Source organism: Neophocaena asiaeorientalis, unplaced genomic scaffold (assembly GCF_003031525.2).
Source record: "Neophocaena asiaeorientalis asiaeorientalis breed wild unplaced genomic scaffold, Neophocaena_asiaeorientalis_V1.1 scaffold684, whole genome shotgun sequence".
In the NCBI taxonomy this organism is placed as follows: domain Eukaryota; kingdom Metazoa; phylum Chordata; class Mammalia; order Artiodactyla; family Phocoenidae; genus Neophocaena; species Neophocaena asiaeorientalis.
The window spans coordinates 2520676-2539424 of NW_020174048.1; the positions used below are offsets into that span (position 1 = coordinate 2520676).

At 40.1% G+C, this 18749-nt stretch overlaps 1 protein-coding gene across 1 annotated transcript in view; it reads right to left on the reverse strand.

Moving 5' to 3' along the window:
- The window catches only part of MYO16 (myosin XVI), a 337132-nt gene that overhangs the window by 43711 nt on the left and 274672 nt on the right, over positions 1–18749 (reverse strand). The window contains exons 25-26 of the mRNA XM_024754009.1: positions 17210–17290; positions 16746–16951 (exon numbers count right to left, since the gene is read on the reverse strand). Coding sequence (XP_024609777.1) covers positions 16746–16951; positions 17210–17290 — 287 coding nt within the window. The remainder of the gene's footprint in view (positions 1–16745; positions 16952–17209; positions 17291–18749) is intronic.

Genomic DNA, 18749 nt, shown 5'->3' on the forward strand with positions numbered 1-18749 from the left:
GAGGGATGCCAAGGCAGCCTGAGTTCACAGAGCAGACAATCTCAGAAGAGAGAGCTGCACCGAGAGAAGAGTCCAGAGATCCTCAGAGCCCCCTTGAGTCTCAAGAAGAATACTGATCACCACATACATGTGGATAAACCACCAATGTCCCAGGAAAGAACCACCCAAGTGGAGGAGAGGGAACCATCCTCACGGCAAAGACAGGAAGAAAGTTGGGCTATTCCCATCAGCCAGAGTGAAAAATTCCACAATTCATGGGGCGCTGGAAAGAGAACTCAATTGTCCTGCATCAGTAGGATAACGTAATTAGGCTCAGACTAGATACTGGTTTGGTTCTAACTAACGAAGCGTGCCAGGAAAAACTCAAAACAACAAACTTCTCCAAGTGACTTACTTGTTTCTTAGTCAAAATTCAAGAATATTTATAGAAATACAAAAATATGTACCACCTGAAAAACTAACATAATATCTGGTATGTAACCAAAAATGACGAAGATGCAAAGAAGGGGAACAATATGATTTATTATAAAGAGAAAAATGAACCAGTCAACGCTGACCTGGAAACGGCAGATAATGGAATTAGTAGACTAATATATACTAAAATGAAGAAGAAATATGTTAAAAGCATGAAGGATTTTTAAAAGATCCAGGTTGAACTTCTGAAGATGAAAACTATAGCAACTGAAGCAAAAGATACATTGGATTGGATTAAGTGTAGGTTAGACACTGCAGAAGGAAAGATTAATGAACCTGAAGACACAGCAATAGAAACTATCCAAAATGAAACACAGAGAAAGAAGCCTGAACAGAGACGAACATCAGTGACCTGTGGGACAACTTCAAGTACCTACTACACAGGTAATTGTAGATTCTAAATGAGAGGCAATCGTAGGTGAGAAAGAAAAAATTCTCCATGAAAATATGGACAAAATTTTTCCAAATTTAATGAAAGCTGCATACTCACAGATACAAGAAACTCATAGATCCAAGGAGCTTGCTGAACCCCAAGCACAGGAAATATGAAGAAAACTTCTCCAAGATGCATCATACTCGAATTACTCAATTAACTTGTAAAAATATCTTTGAAAAATGAAGGTACGAACGTACAACACCAAGAGTGAACCATGTAGACCATGGACTTTGGGTGACAATGATGTGTCAATGCAGGTTCATCTATTGTGACAAATGTACCACTTTGCTCGGGGATGTTGATAATGGGGGAGGTTGTGCATGTGGGGGGGCAGGGGGCATAGGGGAAATCTCTTTATCTTCCAGTCAACTTTGCTGTGAACCTGAAAGTGCTCTAAATATAGTCTATAAAAAATAAATTGAATGGGAAAAAAAAGTGAAATACATCTGTGACCCTCACACACATAGCTTGGAGGTGAGCCTTGGGTTCTTAAAGGCTTTATTGTGTCACCTTCCAGGGCTCCCCCTCCTTCCCAGTCTCACTAGCACTTTCTTGCTCCTTGAGTCTCCCCTTTCCTGTCTTCCAGCCTGAAGTCTGGGGCTTTATTATCCCCTCCATGGTGCATCCCTTTGACTGTGCCTGCATCTGGGGCTGAGCTGCAGGTTGACAGGAAAGAGAGGAGATCAATAGGGGTTCATCCCACCCTCCTGGGAGCTCTTCTGACTGGGGAAGAAAGTTCCCCTCCCTCAGAGAATTAGCTGCCTATGAGCCTTCTGCCACAGGTCTGCTTGAGATGAGGCATGAGAGATTGGAGGGGATAAAAACAGTGCCTTTCCACATGCTTGGATCTTTACTAGTTTCATGTCCTGCCCCTTGAGCCTGGAGTAGAGGGCTTCTCCTGGAGCTGTTTTTACTTGCACCAATACCAACTTCTGGGTTTATAGCTCCCTGGATTCCAGGCCAGTGGCTGCTGTAAGAATGTGGGAAACTCATCATCAGCTCCCTGGATTCCAGGCCAGTGGCTGCTGTAAGAATGTGGGAAACTCATCATCAGCTCAATGATGATATTTCGACAAGTAGAGGGAAATTCATATTAAATGCTTATATTCAAAAAGAAGAAAGATTTCACATTGCTAAAGTTCTACTGTAAGACTGGAGAAAAAAAGAACTAAATAAACCTAGAGCAAGCAGAAGGAAAGAAATAATAAATATAAGAGATGAAATCAGTGGAAGTATTTGAACATAAAATAATGATCAAAATCAAAAGCTAGTTCTTTGAATAAATAAAATTGATAAAACTCTAGCAAGACTAGTAAAGAAGAAAAAAAAGACAGAAGACAAAATTATCAGAATAGAGAATATTGTCACAGACGCTGTAGACATTAAAGGTGTAGTAAGGGAATGTTACGAACAACTCTTTATAGATAAATTTGATCGATTCCTTAAAAACTACAAATTACTGAAATCCAACCAAGATGAACTAGGCAGTATTAATACCCTGAGAACTATTTTTTTTTGACAATCTAAAATTTTACTCATTTTTAAAAATTAATTAATTAATTTTGGGCTGTGTTGGGTCTTCGTTGCTGTGTGTGGGCCTTCTCTAGTTACCCTGAGAACTATTAAATCAATTGAATTCATAATTAAAATCCTCCCAAGTAAGAAATCTCCATGCCTAAATGGTGTATCTAGTAAATTCTACCAAATATTTAAAGAATAATTAACACCAATTCTATGTAATCTTTTTCACAATGTAGAAGACAGGACACAATCTTAGAGAAAATGTGTGCCAATTAAATGTTTAATATATATGTGACTTCAGAACCTATAAAGAAGTCTAAAAATCAATCAGCCCACTGAAAAATTAGGCAAGACATTTGAACAGAAAATTCACCAAATAAAGTGTATGGATAGCAAACACGCCCATGGGAAGATGGCTGACATCATTAGTCATCAGGGAAATGCAAAGTAAACCCACAATGAGATACCGGCTTATACCCATTAGAATGTAACAAATGACATGACTGATCACACCAAGTGTTAGAGAGGATGTGAGTAACTGGCACTCTCATACCCTGCTGGTGGGAATACACAATGGCACAACCATTTTGGAAAAGGGCTTGGCAGTATCTTTAAAAGTTCAACATATGCTAACCATATGCCTCAGTCATTCCACTCCCATATTTTTACCCCCAACTCCACCGCCAAAATGAAAACATGTCCATGTAAAGACTGGGACACAAGTGTTCACAGTAGCCGTACTGGTAATAACCAAATACTGGGAACAACCTAAATACCTATCAACAGGTGAGTGAACATTAAAAAGAAATACAGCCCAGCACACCACTGATGACACACAACTACGTGGCTGAATGTCAACATTACCATGCTGAGCAAGAGAAGCCAGATAAAGAGTACGCAACCTATGATTCCATTTGCAAAATATTTCAGAAAATGAAACTAATTTTTAGTAAACAAAAGCATCATTGATTGTTTGGGGATGAGGAAGCAGGGATGGGTAAGAAGGTGAGGCTACAAAAGGGGCAGGAGGAATCTTCTGGGGCCGATGGACAGGTTCACCATCTTGATTTGTGAAATTGTTTCTGAGATGTAGGTTTACGTCTAAACTTGTCATTTTTTTTTTAAACGGAAAAAGCAGGTGCAGCTTATTGTACGTCAATCATAGTTTATTAAAACTGTTAAAAGTTTTTTAGAAATAAATAAATTCATCTTCATGAAAAGAATTCAGAGAAACTTAACAAAAAATCTGTTCTGGACGCCTACGATAGAAACCAAAGTTCTCACTTCTTCTGATATTTAGTTTGTACGTAAGTAAACACCAGAGGAGTATCTCCTCTTGATGGAAAAAAAGCAAGGAAAATGGATTTGACATTGATTGTTTATCTAAAATTTAAATTTAACTGGGTATCCTGTGTCTTATCTGACAACCTTACCTACTGCCCAGGCCCCTACACAGCTATCCGTACTTTTTAAAAGATTTAAACCCCAATGAGTCTACTGAGCTGCCATGGTTGAGAGGTGCTGATTTAAAGAATTTGGTCTGACAAGTGCCTGGTGTGCGCACGTGTGTGTGTTTAGTGACACAGAATTTATAAACATTAGTGGAGGCATAAAGAGGAAGAAAATTCCCTGCAAAATGGCTTGAATGATTAATCACTTCAGTAGCAACAGCAGAGTCATTAGCCACCAGCCTTGTACCAGGCCCTGTGTTAGGTGCTGGGGACACAATCTATGAGAGGACACTTGTATAGGTCACTAAGGTTCCATCTAGGTAAGGCTGTAAGGCGATATCATGGTAGAGTGGGAAGACCAAACTCCTTTATTCCAAATCTTTTCTATTCCAATACTTCCTATCCCAATAAGAGTTGGGATGGGAGAAGGTGCCTTTGACACTGCATTTCTAAGGTACTTTACAGCATGGCATGAAGAAATGACCCATTCTCAGCGGGCATGCACCATGAGTGTATTCACTAAGAGGGTCCAACCCATACTATGAAACAAGAAACACAACTAGGACACAGAAGCTGCTGCTAGATGAGGCTGTCAGTCAATTGCCATGAATAAGGGTGCTGGGCTAAGCGTTGGGGGAAATGCAGGTCCTGTTATCAGCAAGTGTACGCTTTATTTGGAATAAGGATCAAAACACAATAACGAATTCGGAGTCACCATATAAAAGTACCTAATGAAACAATGCCCAGATGTTCAAGTGCAGGAAGATGACTGCGGTGTCGATGCTGGTCTTGACAGTGAGGTGTATCGGGCATAGAAAGTAAATTCTCTTGCATCTGTACCTGCTCCAAATACATCTTTCACTGGGACAAGAGCAGCAGAGTTTTAAATAGCCATGGAATGACTCCTCTTAATAAGTCTCTTCCTGATAAATCTGTAAAACTCAATCTAGAAATGATGGGTGGGTTATCTCTAATGGGAAAGGTATAGATATAGCTTTCTTGTTTTATTATTTTGTTAAATAATCATTGCTTTATTAAATCTGATGTATAAATGATTACTTCTATTCCTCAGCTTTGTAGAGATCTAATAGAAGCTTCTTCAGAGAAAGGGGAGGGCGTCCTTTTGCTGAGTGCCACGTTTGGTAATCTAGTTCTCGAGTGGGACTCTGATTTTCAGTGTCACGACGATCAGCGCTGGAAAAAAAGTCACACTGCCCCGTCTCTAACCATCTGTCAGTTGTCGAGAAGGCTTTTCATTCCTATTAAAATCTTTTTCTTCTTGAGTCCCTCACTATGTGCATTGATAATTTTCAGGTCACTCCACTCTGCGTGATTCATTTTCCTGCAAACTTCATTGTTTTGAATACATTATAAGTTCCTTCCTAATATAAGTTATCCCATTTTTGACAGCTGTGAAGAAAATAGCTGAGAATGATGTACAGAAATACACTGGGATTTTTTTTTGGTCATAAGTGGAGAGAGATCTGTAAGAATATTAGTTTAAAAACACATTGTCATCACCATACTTTTAAAACCATGGATTAAAAAATAGTAAGGATCTCCTAATAATAAAACGAATTACTTTTATTTCAAAATTGATTCCTACTAAATGTAAACATCTTTATTTCACGTAATTTAAATATTTATTAACTTGCCACAAAAGTAAAATTTCAAGTTTAAGTAATAGGGTCTCACAATAAAGTAGTTGTAGTGAATGATTCAAGTGAGTATATTGTGGAAATAGTATTAAATGGGTCAGCCCGACGTGCAAATTACTCTTTAGTTAGTAGCAGCTTCTCCCCTAAACATAGATCATCAATCCAGTGTCTATTGTGGTGTTCTTATTCCTAAAAATATTTTTACTGAATAAATTGATCCTCCCCTTGCAGTAAAACAGAGAGTACTTTCCGTTAACAAAGCATTTCAAAGAGCAAAGAAAGAACCATCAAATGAAAGCCATTTAAAAAATCAATCTAGAGCACTAATCCATGAATTATTGTACAGTAATGGCTAGGAATTTCAGAAAATGACTCAGTGCTTTTAGAGGAGTGAGAATATTATTAAACTGTGACAAAGGCAAGACTGGGATCATTATCTCACCCTAACGTTTAAATGGCTACCCTAAAATGGAAATGTTTAGGGACTTCCCTCACGGTCCAATAGTTAAGACTCCGTGCTTCCACTGCAGGGGGCATGGGTTCGATCCCTGGTTGGGGAACTAAGATCCTGCATGCCACGTGGCATGGCCAAAGAGAAAAGGAAATGTTTAGGTATAATGAAACCATATATTTTAAGGTGGTTTGAAAGTCACAGCTGGTTTGAGTTAGGAACGCATCGTAGGTTATCAATGAATGCTACATCTTGGACACACAATGTAGAGCTCAACTAGAAAACTATACAGAAAACTGCAACGTTATTAGCTTATTGAACAAATGCTTGTTGGCCACCTATTACATGCATATAGTGGAAGGTTCTCCTTAACAGGGCTTATAACCCACTGGGAATGACAGAGATGAAAGATTCCTGGTAATGAAATGCAGTGAAACTCATGAGAAGGTTAAGTGCAGGGTACAGATAGTTCGGGAGACCAATGTCCTGGTTTGCCAGGGACAGTCCCAGGTTATACCTGTATTTCTGTCAAAATTATTAACAGTGGCCCCATTTCACTCTTAAACATGCCCTGGTTTGCTCAATATACTATTATGATCACCCTTGTCTCTGGCAACACAAAATATTAGATTCTAGAATAATTCTTCCTGTAATATTCTGCTCTAGGACTAGGGAAATAGTTCTAAATAATTTAGTGTGTATGACATTGGTATCCAAATAACCTTATGGTTAGTATTTACTCACTGGACTTGATGTGACATTGATAAGTGATTTGGCAGTGATATACACAACCAATGAGATCTAAATTAGTCACATCATTAAGATGACTACTACACACTGAATGTTTCTGTCCCCCCGCAAAAAAACTCGTATTCTGAAGCCCCCATACCCAATGTGACTGTATTCATCTATAGGGCCTCTAGGAGGTAATTAAGGTTAAATGAGCTCCTAAGGATGGGGCCCTAACCCAACAGGACTAGTATCCTCGGAAGTAAAGACACCAGAGAGAGTTTTTCTGTCTCTCTCTGTCTCTGTCTCTTTCTGTCTCCATGGCACCTTGATCTTGGACTTCCAGTCTCCAGAACTGTAAGAAAATAAATGCCAATTGTTTAAGCCACCCAGACTACGGTATTTTGTTACGACAGCCCAAACACACTAATATAATGACTAACTGCTCAGAATGTTACACTGAAGAGTCCCCAGCTCCACCAAGACATATGGAACCTTTTTAGCTAAGTCTGAGCCAAGTTAGAAAAATGGAAAGAATGCTTCTGAAATAGTAATTTCATATGCATATGGAATTTTGGACATTTAATTCAGAAAGTCAAGATAATCAGGTTTGGGATTTCAATTCCTTTGCAACTATCTCTGGACTTGAATTTATAAGACGTATTAATCTTTGAACTTTCTTTTCTCGCTGGGAATTTAACAATGGAAGAAGATTCATAGTCAAATTTGGGAATATTTAGGCCACTGGGATTTTATTATTTGAGTTGCTCTTTTGTTTTAATATTTTCATTTATTCTGGTTGCAGAATCCCTGATGGGCTCTGTTGGACAATGTGTCAGGACGGGTTGGGGATGGGAAATAAAATTCATTTATAGTCTTGAATACAGAGTGGCCTTGAAATCAATTCAAGTAATGCACTGTTGGCCCACTGCAGAATCTTTGGGTACAAAAGTCTATATTGCTTCGATACATCAGAAAGCAGTGGGTGCTCATGAAGATGGGGGGAGAATATTCTGAAAGACTCAAGACGTCCCCCCAAGAGTAGAACCACCCCCCTTGTTATTTGTAGGCTTCCTGGATGCGTTCTCTGGTTCAGAACACAAAACAATGCAGAGGGTTAGGCAAGGGCGGTGCCTCATCTCTTCTGATGTCTCCTTAGACATGGAGGTAGGACGACGCACTCTGGGTCACTCTCTAATCCTTCACAATCCATGAGGGAAGGCGAAGTGACTGACTAATCTAACTGGTAATTCTGGAGAGAAAAACAAAACAAAACAAAACAGGGGATCCTCAGCTGTTTGAGAACAAACTGCTTGCAATGGAATGCTTGTCTTCCTTCTCTTCTCCAAGCCTTGCCTGAACAGCATCCCTCATTGGGAGGTCTACCTGAGCCCAAACTGTCCATAATTGGGGGTGTGTGTGCAATTCTGCCTAATTCTGGGGTTCTATTAGCATACACTTTGCCTCTCACACCAAGCAGTGTCCTTCATCCTAGACTTTACATGCAAGAAAGATGACATTTTGATGATTTCTGTCTTCTCACTTTGGTCAAGAACTGGGTAAGAAAAATGATATGAATCAGGTCCCCTCAAAAGTCCTAATGATGACCTGAGCCTCTCTGTCGACTCCTGAGTTATGAGGATCATTTAGATACCGTGAATGAAAACTATCATATACTAACGATCCCACTACGTAACACTGTTGCCCTATAAACAGAATTAAATAATTTATAATCATGGAACAAGCAAATTATAGGTAATTATTTAAAACTGGTTTGGCCCCCACAAGCAACATCATCTTGCGATTATGTTTTCCCTGACATAACTTATAATTGAAAAATTAAAGGCATAATGGCATTTTGATTCCACAAAATGCCAGTATAAAGTAAGAGTGAACGGATAACAATGAAGAAGTGAATGGTGAAGGAATGAGTGAATGAATGCTGTCATGGCAGACCGTCCAGCTTATCAGAGTAGGAATTAGGATGGAAGCCCAACGATTCATGTATGAAAGCAAACATCGTCACCTTTCATTATCTGTCCCATTTTCTATGGAGAAATGTCCCCCAGATCTATCAGAAAGAGGAGGGGTGGGACTAGATAAAGGGTTAGGTACCCCTGGGTCAAAAGCACCCACCTCTGTTCCTGCCAACAAAGTTTATTGGAACCCCTCCTCACCCGTCCGTTGACCTGCTGTCTATGGCTACTTTCTGCCATGAGGCAGAGTTGAGTATACGTAAGTCAGCGACCTTGTGGCCTGTAAGCCTACCATAGTTACTACTTGGTCTCTTAAAGAAAAAGTTTTCAGATGTCCGGAGTGGATCACGGGGTAATTTATGATTCCTAATCCATTGAACAGTATAACAAATTCCCAATAAAGATACTTAATTATGTTTAAATTGAAATAGCTTCGAGAATCTATTATACTTCTCTTCCCTATTTTATATTTCATTGAAAAGTAGCAGGCCCTCTTTCCTTCCAAATGTCATTAAACCTTAGACAATCAGCCAACCCTGCAGAGTGGTTTTAGCAGGAAGAATACGTTGAGACTTGGCAAAATTACCCAGAAGAAAATGTATCCTTTGCCAGTTGAATTAGAATATTTAACAGCTCTCGAACGTATTAACTCACGTTTCTATTAAAGATGTATTAAAAAAAAAAAAGATGTATTGACAGTAACTGACATCACTTCCAAGGAACAAAGAAAACTTTTCGATGATTCCAACCCAGATCTGTAGCTGTGATTCTGCTGGGCTGGGTGGCCGCTGCCCATTAGTTTAATCCAATCAGCTGAAGCGTGTCCCTTCATCCCTCTCCCCAATTTAACATCATGGCTATGTTCTTTCACAGCCTGCCCTTTCAGCGACAACTGTGTCATTTAAACAAGCTAAGTGACTCATACTATTTCTGCGAGGGATCTCATCCAGTAACAATCTCAAAACACAGATCATGTGCCCTCACCTTGCCAAGCATAAGACCAGTCCCTGTGGTGCTTTTATTGGACAAGCCCTTCTGTCTTTTCCACATAAGGGCGCCTCATTAAAGGGTCAACCTCTCCCATTGGTGATGCTGTGTTGCTCTCCCCTGCCAACCACAGAGAAGTCCACAGATGAATGATGTGACCCTTCCACGCTTGCCACCCAAGACCCACAGCTAGATTCCAAAAGATGTCCCTTCTAAATCTGGAAAAAAGACGAACATTTAGAAGGTTAGCACCCTGAGAAGAGTAGAGACACAAAGGACTAAAATCTGGCACAGGCTTGGATGACCATTAAAAAGCCATGATAATTATAATGTGACAAGCATACAGGGTATTGAAGAAAGCTTTGAAAACGGTGGTACAGTGCCATACAAGGTACCAGGCATGGCACCTTACCTTTAAAGACACCTCAAAACTGTTTCATCATCATTGCCTCATTTTATTCTTTCCCTCAATTCTATTGTTTGGAAAACAAAAATTCTGGTATTACAGTATTCAGCACACCAAACGCACATACACTTACTGGTGAAGGATGATATAACAGCAATTCATGGGTATAGGCAAGACTATCGAAATTTTTTTGTTGTTCTTGAAACCGAGCAAGACCCTATGGGGCTCCTGGGCACGGGAGCCTCTCTGTTCGGCCTCCATGACCTTCCCTGCGTTCCAAGGGGGAGGTTCAAACAGTTGCTAATCAGGGAAGGGAGGGGATGAAGAGACAAGTGGGGAGCAGTCAGGAATCAATAGCGCAGGCTTGGGGCAGGGTCCTGGTTCCGCCTCAAGGGATACACATAACGATATCTTTGAGTGCTTTACAGAACTAAAACCCCCAACAAATGGAAGATGTTAGCATTCTTCATTCCGGATTAAAGGAACCACACAAGCCCATCAGGAGATCAGCTGAGACCAGATTAAAGGAATGCAGGCCCTGCACACACCCTACATCTTACCAGCAACCCCGCCCTTGGACTATTGCTATAAAACTCCTCACCAAATCGTCCCAGGTTGGGACACATAGTTTTTGAGGGGCACAAGCCCGCTGTGTCCCTCTTTGCCTCACAAAGCAATAAAGCTATTCTCTTCTACTTCACCCAAAACTCTGGCTACAGAGATTCGATTCGGTGCCGGAGCACACAGGCGGAGCTTTAGGCATCATTCCCAATTACTTGCATGTTCACCCTCCAAGAAGATGTGGTAGCCTGTCCCAAAGTTGGCCACTTGCTTGCTTCCCAGTGAAAATATCTCAGCTGGTCTGCAACTGCTTCGACCCATGCTAGTTCCCAGCCCAGCTTGTAAGAGGACTGCAAGTTTCCTTCCTTGCCCCTTGGAACCATGAGCTGCCAGGTAAGAAGTCCAGATTATTCTGCTGGAGAGAGAGACCACGTGAAGGAACAGCCAGGCACCAGACACAGGGATGAAGATGCCGTCTTGTCCATCCAGCCCAGCTGACACCAACCTCTTTAGCTGTATGGCTGCAATGGATGGAGAAACCCCAAGCAAGAAATGCCCCACTAAGCCCAGTTAACCCATAGAACTGGGAGAAATAACAAATTGCTGTTTTATGCCACTAAGTTTTGGGGCAACTGCTAACCGAGCCAGAAGTGTATATACCCCTACTCTTTGTTACGTGCTCTGGGGTACTTCCCATGAATAAGACGCTTCTCCACTCCGCTGATGTGGGCCTGGGCCACGTGACTGCCTTTAACCCATGGAATATAAGAGAGTGACAGATGCTGCATCTCAGCACAAGTTGTAGCAGCCACTCAGCCACGTCTCTTCTCCCCCAGCACAGAAAGGGCATGTCCTAGATCTGGGCTATTCCTGAACCCCGGGGTGCACCACGAAAAAGAGGCCCAAATCAGAGCTGATTCGAGCTTAGGTGTGCAACTTCTAAACACAGTCAAATATAATGTAAAAGAGAAAGGAACCTTCGTTGTTTGCAAGCCACTGACTTGGAATTTTATGGTCTACAGATTGTATTGGTGAGAGTTTGTCTTTTACAGTGCCATCAGAAAAATTCTCACAAACTGAAGAATCCATCCAACATTAGAGACAGTTGTTGAAATGGAAGAGGACGTCAGATCTTTTTTGTTCAGTTTCATAGAGTTTGGACCCAGAAGGATGATGGCTGGTTGGCACTATGTTAGCATCTGCACAGGGAATAATACCTGCCCTTCTCTAAGGAGCATATGGTCTAGGACAGGGGTAGCAATTTGTTTTCGGTAGAGGGCCAGAGAGTAAATATTTTAGCTTTGTATGCCAAGAGGCAAACTTGAGGAGATTACGTAGGTATATATAGAACCATTTAAAATTTGACAGTTGAAAAATGTAGAAGATATTCTTAGCTCTCAGGTCATACAAAAGTAGGTGGCAGGCCAGATCTGATCTGGTGGCTATAGTTTGCCAACCTCTGCTCTAGTGGTTAAGTGGTTAAATATTCACATAAATGAGTATTTCCAGTGAGCAAATAATAAGTAAAATACTTAAGGCCTTTTTGAAGCTTAGAGAAGAGACACAAACCAATTTGGGATTTTATAAATGACTTTTCAACAGAGAGGATGCTTGAGTGAATCTTAAATATCAAGTAAATGCCATTGAGTAAATAGAGAAAGAGATAGAAAGAATATGATTCCATGAACAAAGACACAAGTTTTTTAAATCACATGATACGTGCATGTAAACTAGACTTCTTCCCATTAGCGCCAAGAGTAGCACATAATACGAACAAAGTCCCAAAAACTTCCCAGCATAACTTGTCCAGCTATGCTACCTATTGAGACCATATCAACACACACCTACGAACACAGGTATTCGCAGCCAGCTCAGGCTGCCATAACAAAATCCCACGGACCTGGCGGGTTAAACAACAGAAGTTTATTTTTTCACAGTCCTGGAGGCTGGGAAGTCCAGGATCAAGGTGTGGGGCAGTTAGTTTCTACCAAGGTCTCCTGGCTTGCAGACAGCTGCCTTTCCACTGCATCCTCAGATAGCAGAGAAGAAGGACATGCTCTCTGATGACTTTTCTTATAAGGACACCAATCCTATTGGATCAGGACCCCACCCTTAGGACCTCACTTAACCTTAATTACCTCTTTATAGAACCCATCTCCAAATACAGTCACATTGGGGGGTACAGCTTCAATGTATGAGCTTTTGTGGAGGGAACAATTCAGTCCACAGCAATAGGTGATCCAATTATGTATCATGATTTGCACATAATAATTTACTTCTATTGCTCCTTTCCTTCTTCCTCATATACCCAAACTTGTGAGGTTTCTTGCCATGGAGATAGGAACTTGCATTTTTACTACCCCATTCAGAAACTATTGATGCTATTAGGGAAAAAATTCAACAAGCATGCTTCTCATTTAATCAAAATAGGATTTCTCGACAAACACAATTCTCCGGTTTTGATTAGGAAGACTCAGAATGATGGACAGTTATTAAAGCCAGGATACCAGAAAGCGAATTTGCAATACCATCACGTCCACCTACAGATTCCGCAGAACTGCCCATTATCCACATTTACTGTCATGTTGGGTTTCAGAAGCGATAAATGCTGTTGAGATGAGTAGGTGCTGCTTTCAAAACTGGACATATTTTTCCTCTTTGTCCAGCATTTTTGTGGTAACCATATTCCTCTTTGTAAACTAAACAAAGTAATTTGTTTGATTGGTTTTTATTCTCTAACAGTTAAGACAAGGTGATACAAACAGAAAAGAAATGTTTTACATAGGAAGTGTTATCTGATATTTTGGCAACCAAAAACTATTAAATTGAACCTCGAGGCTTTGTTTATACAACGAAGCTTGATTGCCTGGGGGGATTTCAAGGTTCTGATGAGCTTTCTGAATAAATACGTTACTGTTGATGTGACAATGTGTGGATTGTGTTTTATTCAAGTTCTGTAGAAGCTGATAATCTCTCTACAGATCAGTGTTTTTGTGATAATATTCCAGATAGGCGTCCTTTATGTAAGAGAGACGTGACAAATTCCCCCTGAAGTACATTAATAATCCCATTTCTACCAATGTGCAATTACAAATAAAGATGATAAATTGAAATCACATCTCCTTTTACGTAAGGGGCTGGTTAAAGAAAAGCAGAGATTTACCACGAAGTATCATTTCCCATCCCCACTATTCTTTTCAACACACATAGTGCAGCTATCGTCTCTGTTATGGAGAAACATTACTTTACACCGAAGAGCTATTAATCCCCAATGCCAGCTTCATTCCTAAAACATTGACCAAAACCCAAAACACACAGGTATTGTGACTGAATAAGACATGGCCTCTGCCTAGAAGTCAGAGTAAAGCAAGAAATGCATATACATGGAAGACTGTACTTAATTTTAAAAGATAATCACTGCGTACACTATTGTAATAGAGATAAGAAATTCTGGTAGGTATGTATGTATATATGTCAAACTAGACAAATATAAATAACAAAGGTAAAATGATTTTATAATTATTATGATATATAATATTGGGACCATGTACACACATGTACACACACACGTACACACACAGCCATGTTCTCCACCCTTTTCTGGGAAAATAGGACAATTCAAGTGACTGCCTGTTGGAGTAGCTGTAAGGAAGATCCATGCAGCTACTAAAGATTATACCAGAGAAACTCTGAGGGACACTTTAATGCCAAGCTTCTTTGATTCCATGAGTCGAAGACATTCTAACAAAATAAACAACAGAAAATGCATTGAATGCACTTTAAAAAGTATTCATAGGGTGAGATTAATCCTATTTAATATCCAGTGCAGGAATCCACTCACGGTGCTTCTGAAACTGCATCCGGATCACTTGGAAATCTCAACAGATTTGCAGATTTTAATTCAGTAAATCAGTAAACGCCTGAGATTTTGCATCCCCGACAAGTTCCCTTTGCTTATCAAGGCATTCACCTACTTCCAACCCTTGTCTGGGGAAAAACAAAACCAAACAAAGATGTAATCCCCAAGGGAGTAGATGTTCTAGGGCAGTAGTTCTCAAAAGGTTGTCCACACACCAAGCAACAACAGTATCACCTGGGAACTCGCTAAAAATGCTGATTCACGGACCTCACCTAGACCTACCGAACCAGGAACTCTGGGGCTGCCGCCCAGGAATCTGTATTTTAACAAGCCTATGATGGACACTAACGTTGCAGAACCATGATTCTCAGCACGGCTTGGGAAGGGAGTCAGTGCTGCTGAGTGAACTACAGTTTATCAAGGCTGGTGACCCTCTGAGACCGTATGATGCCAGCAATAACAGCACCACACCCCTCCCCATCAGACAAACCAGGGGGTCCTTGGACCCCACTCTCTGTTGACTGTCATTCAGAAGGTCTGGGGTAAATGTGGGAATCTATTACTTTAAATTTGTTTATGGGCAGGTTTTAAACTCATTGATTCGAAGACCACTTGGACTTAAAGGGGTGGGAAGGCTGACTTTTAATACTTAAACTGTAAAGTGTGAGAAATATATACTCATTAACAGACCAAACATTTCTGGAGACTATAAATGGACGTCCACTGAGGGAACAGAAAGAGGCAGATCAGAGCTGTCCCTACCAGATACCTCTTAATGTACAATAAGCAGTGATGTGACACCACCATCCCTACCCAACAAAAGCACAAATTAATTCTTATATTCAGCACATATTAATTCTTAATGTATCCCCGTGTAATGCCCAACTTTGCAGTTTTTCCCCATAAATAGTAGACAGTGTGTCTAGTAGCTCACGAATTAGCAGTTTTTAAACACAATTATCTTGTCTATCTACACGATACACTCTGCAGGTTAAACGTATTCATTCTCCAGATACTTTATCCTGAAATGTGGTGGATTTTATCTCCTCCCTTCTGAATAGTCTATCAGCTCTTTGAGAATGAATGGCTCCTACGATGTTTATTTTCTTATTTGTGTCTTGGTGAAATTTACCAAAATACACAATAAACAGATGCTACTCCTATCCTCTGGAAAAACAAATGTGATACAAATTAAACATCGAATTTTAGTCACACTTTAAATATCGTACCCTTTGTCCTGATTATTTCCAACTTGGTGATTTAAGTTTTTTCGTTGATTGCTTTGCCGGAATTTAGCAGCTTCTTCAAACCAGTGGCTCAAATGGAACTTCTGGTCAACAAGATCTTAAAATCTCTTTTTTTTAGGTGAATAGTTTGCCAAACAGATCTCTCCATATTATTTGTACAGTTAGTTTTTAACCATAAATGCTAGATTTTATACTTGTAATATTGATATTACTCTATGTCAATGTTATTTTTAAATTTCATGTTTTTATGTAAGATTACCAAATACTTTCTTGTTTCCCTTTTGCTCATCCTCCCTTTTATTGTTTGATTGCCTGAAAACAGATTTCCTCATTATTTTCACTGCCTGTATTCCAATAAAATTTTATTTACAAAAAATAGGTAGTGGGCTGGATTTGCCCATGAACGCAGTTTGCCAACACTTGACCTAAAAAAAATTTGTTCATACGTATAAAAGGAGAAAATAATCACATACTTAGTTTCTTATATTAAATTATAATTTTTATGTCAATATTATAAGCAACAATTTTATAAATGTTTAAATCCGAGGAAACCTAAATTTAAGGGAACACGAAAATTGTTTCCAAGCTATCGGGTCTGCAGTAAAGTTTAGTAACTTTTTTTGAGATACGCGGGCCTCTCACTATCGTGGCCCCTCCCGTCGCGGAGCACAGGCTCCAGACGCGCAGGCTCAGCGGCCATGGCTCACAGGCCCAGCCACTCCGCGGCATGTGGGATCTTCCCGGACCGGGGCACAAACCCGCGTCCCCTGCATCGGCAGGCGGACTCTCAACCACTGCGCCACCAGGGAAGCCCAGTAACTTTTTATATAAGCTTTGTCAGCGTATTTCATTGCTTCCCACAGTATTTTGTCTACTCAGGGTAAAAGAATATGAATAATAAAAGAAATGCCAGAAAAGAAAACAGAAGATCCACGCTACAATATTATCAACATGGTCCTGGGAACAGTGGACACGAGAGCAAAACCTACCTTGACAGGAAATCCGAGAAGGAAAGGCGGACAGGGTATCCGTGTCTGATGATCTTCACCATCTCCAGGACCCCAATGTATTGCAGCTGAGCAGACACGTAAAAATGATCAAAAGTATCTGGCAGCCTCGAGTTATTGGGCTTGATGCAATGAATAAAGTGTGGCGTGCACTTCTGAAGTTTTCCAGTAATATCCGTCAGAGTTTTCTAAGGAGAGAAGTAAAGCACAACTGATTCCCCAAAGAGGGCACCGACTGACAAGGTAAAGCAATTTTTAAATAAAAATCTTTATCTTCAATCCATGATTCTTATTTATTATGCATTCACTTGCTTTGCGTGTGTGTGTGTGTGTGCATGCTTTTTTGAAGGTCCTTAAGTGCTGAAAATGGAGGAGAATTCCATGTAAACCCTCTACAGTTGATATAATCAAAATAGCAGTTTTTGAAATCTGAAAACTTCACTAACCCTGAGTTGCGATGCAATGGTGGCCGGGCCTCCCCGTTCTAGTCTTTGAAGAAATGTAGAATTTCCTTTCTTTTTTAATAACTGTAATGAAAACAAAAGGAAAGGGTGAGCGGGTTTATTTTACTAAATTCCAGTTTAGAGGGGAAAAAATTAACCCTCTGATTCATATAAACTCACTTACAGGCAGATGCAGATTTAAAACAGACTATAAAAATCAGTGCCAAATGATTTTCGGTAATGGTACCACGAGCTAGAAAAATGGGCAACTACATGGAAAGTAACCATTTCTGTAGCCTTTCAAGTCCATGGCCGTCACGAACCTGCATCTACTTTCATTTGAGAATAGACAGATGTTGACTAGCTTAGTGGTACAGTAAACTCCCCCTGGTATCCTGATTGTGTTACTAACTGTGCATGTTTATCATGAAATGTGGCTTACTCTGCGGTAAAAGGATACAATTTATATTTTACGTTACAAAGATTTGATGTTTTAACAATCACTGGTTTGTTCCGTGAGTTTAACTACTCATTTTTAACTACTCATTTTTTCTTTCTCTTCCTTTTCTTTTTCTTTTTTTTAATGACTAAAAGGGGTTAGTAAATTACTTGCCTGTGAAAAATGACAGTAGACTGTTTTCTTCACTAAGTAGTTATATCTAGCTCTTAAGAGAAAATAATTCATACGCAGCAAAGATTAAACGATAATGCAGATAAAAGAAGTCAGTGAAAACGAAGCCAGTGGGTGAAGAACGAAAGGGCAGAAAGTAATTAATTAAATCCCACCAGGGGTTAAAAGAAACCTCAGCCACTAATGTACTATTACATCTCACGAAATCATACAGACTGAGACCAACAGACCTATCGATCCAAAGTCATTTCTCTTAAAATAAAAGGTCTCGATAGAACAAAAAATTTGATGAAACATCCTTGTCAATATGGTGCTATTGCTATCATGGCAATAGCTCACTTCCTTCCGTCGAGATGAAGTGTCAAGCTGAAAAGATCAATTGTAACTGACAAGGGAATGGAAAACGAAGCGATTGGTCTAAGATCAACTTGTTTTCTACAAACACAAAGCCGAACGTGATGCTCAGCTGAAGGGTGGGTAGATGGCTACCCTGCTGGTCACAGGGATGGGTGTGCAGGGGTGAGGATCCTCGGAGGGAAGAGAGGAATGGAACACTTAAGGAAAAATCATAATAAATAAATCTTCATCCCTTGAAACTGAACACTCAATTTCCCTTTCCGGGTGGAGGAACTGCTGTGAATTATCTCGCTTTTGCAGTCCTTCAGGGAAAAGACTAATGGCATCTATGCCTGGTAATGTTTAATAATTAAGGTTAAAAATTACAGTTTGGAGGTGTGTGGCGATTTCTTGCTCATGGTTTCCAGGGTGACTGAGAAAGGAAAGGCCAGAAGTTTCAGCGAAACCACCAGGAATAGAGATGGAGCTTTTACAAGGGGAACACTTTGTCCTTTTTATGTAAAAGATGCCATTTTATATGCAGTGAGATTGAATTCCTGTGATGGTCCAGTTCTG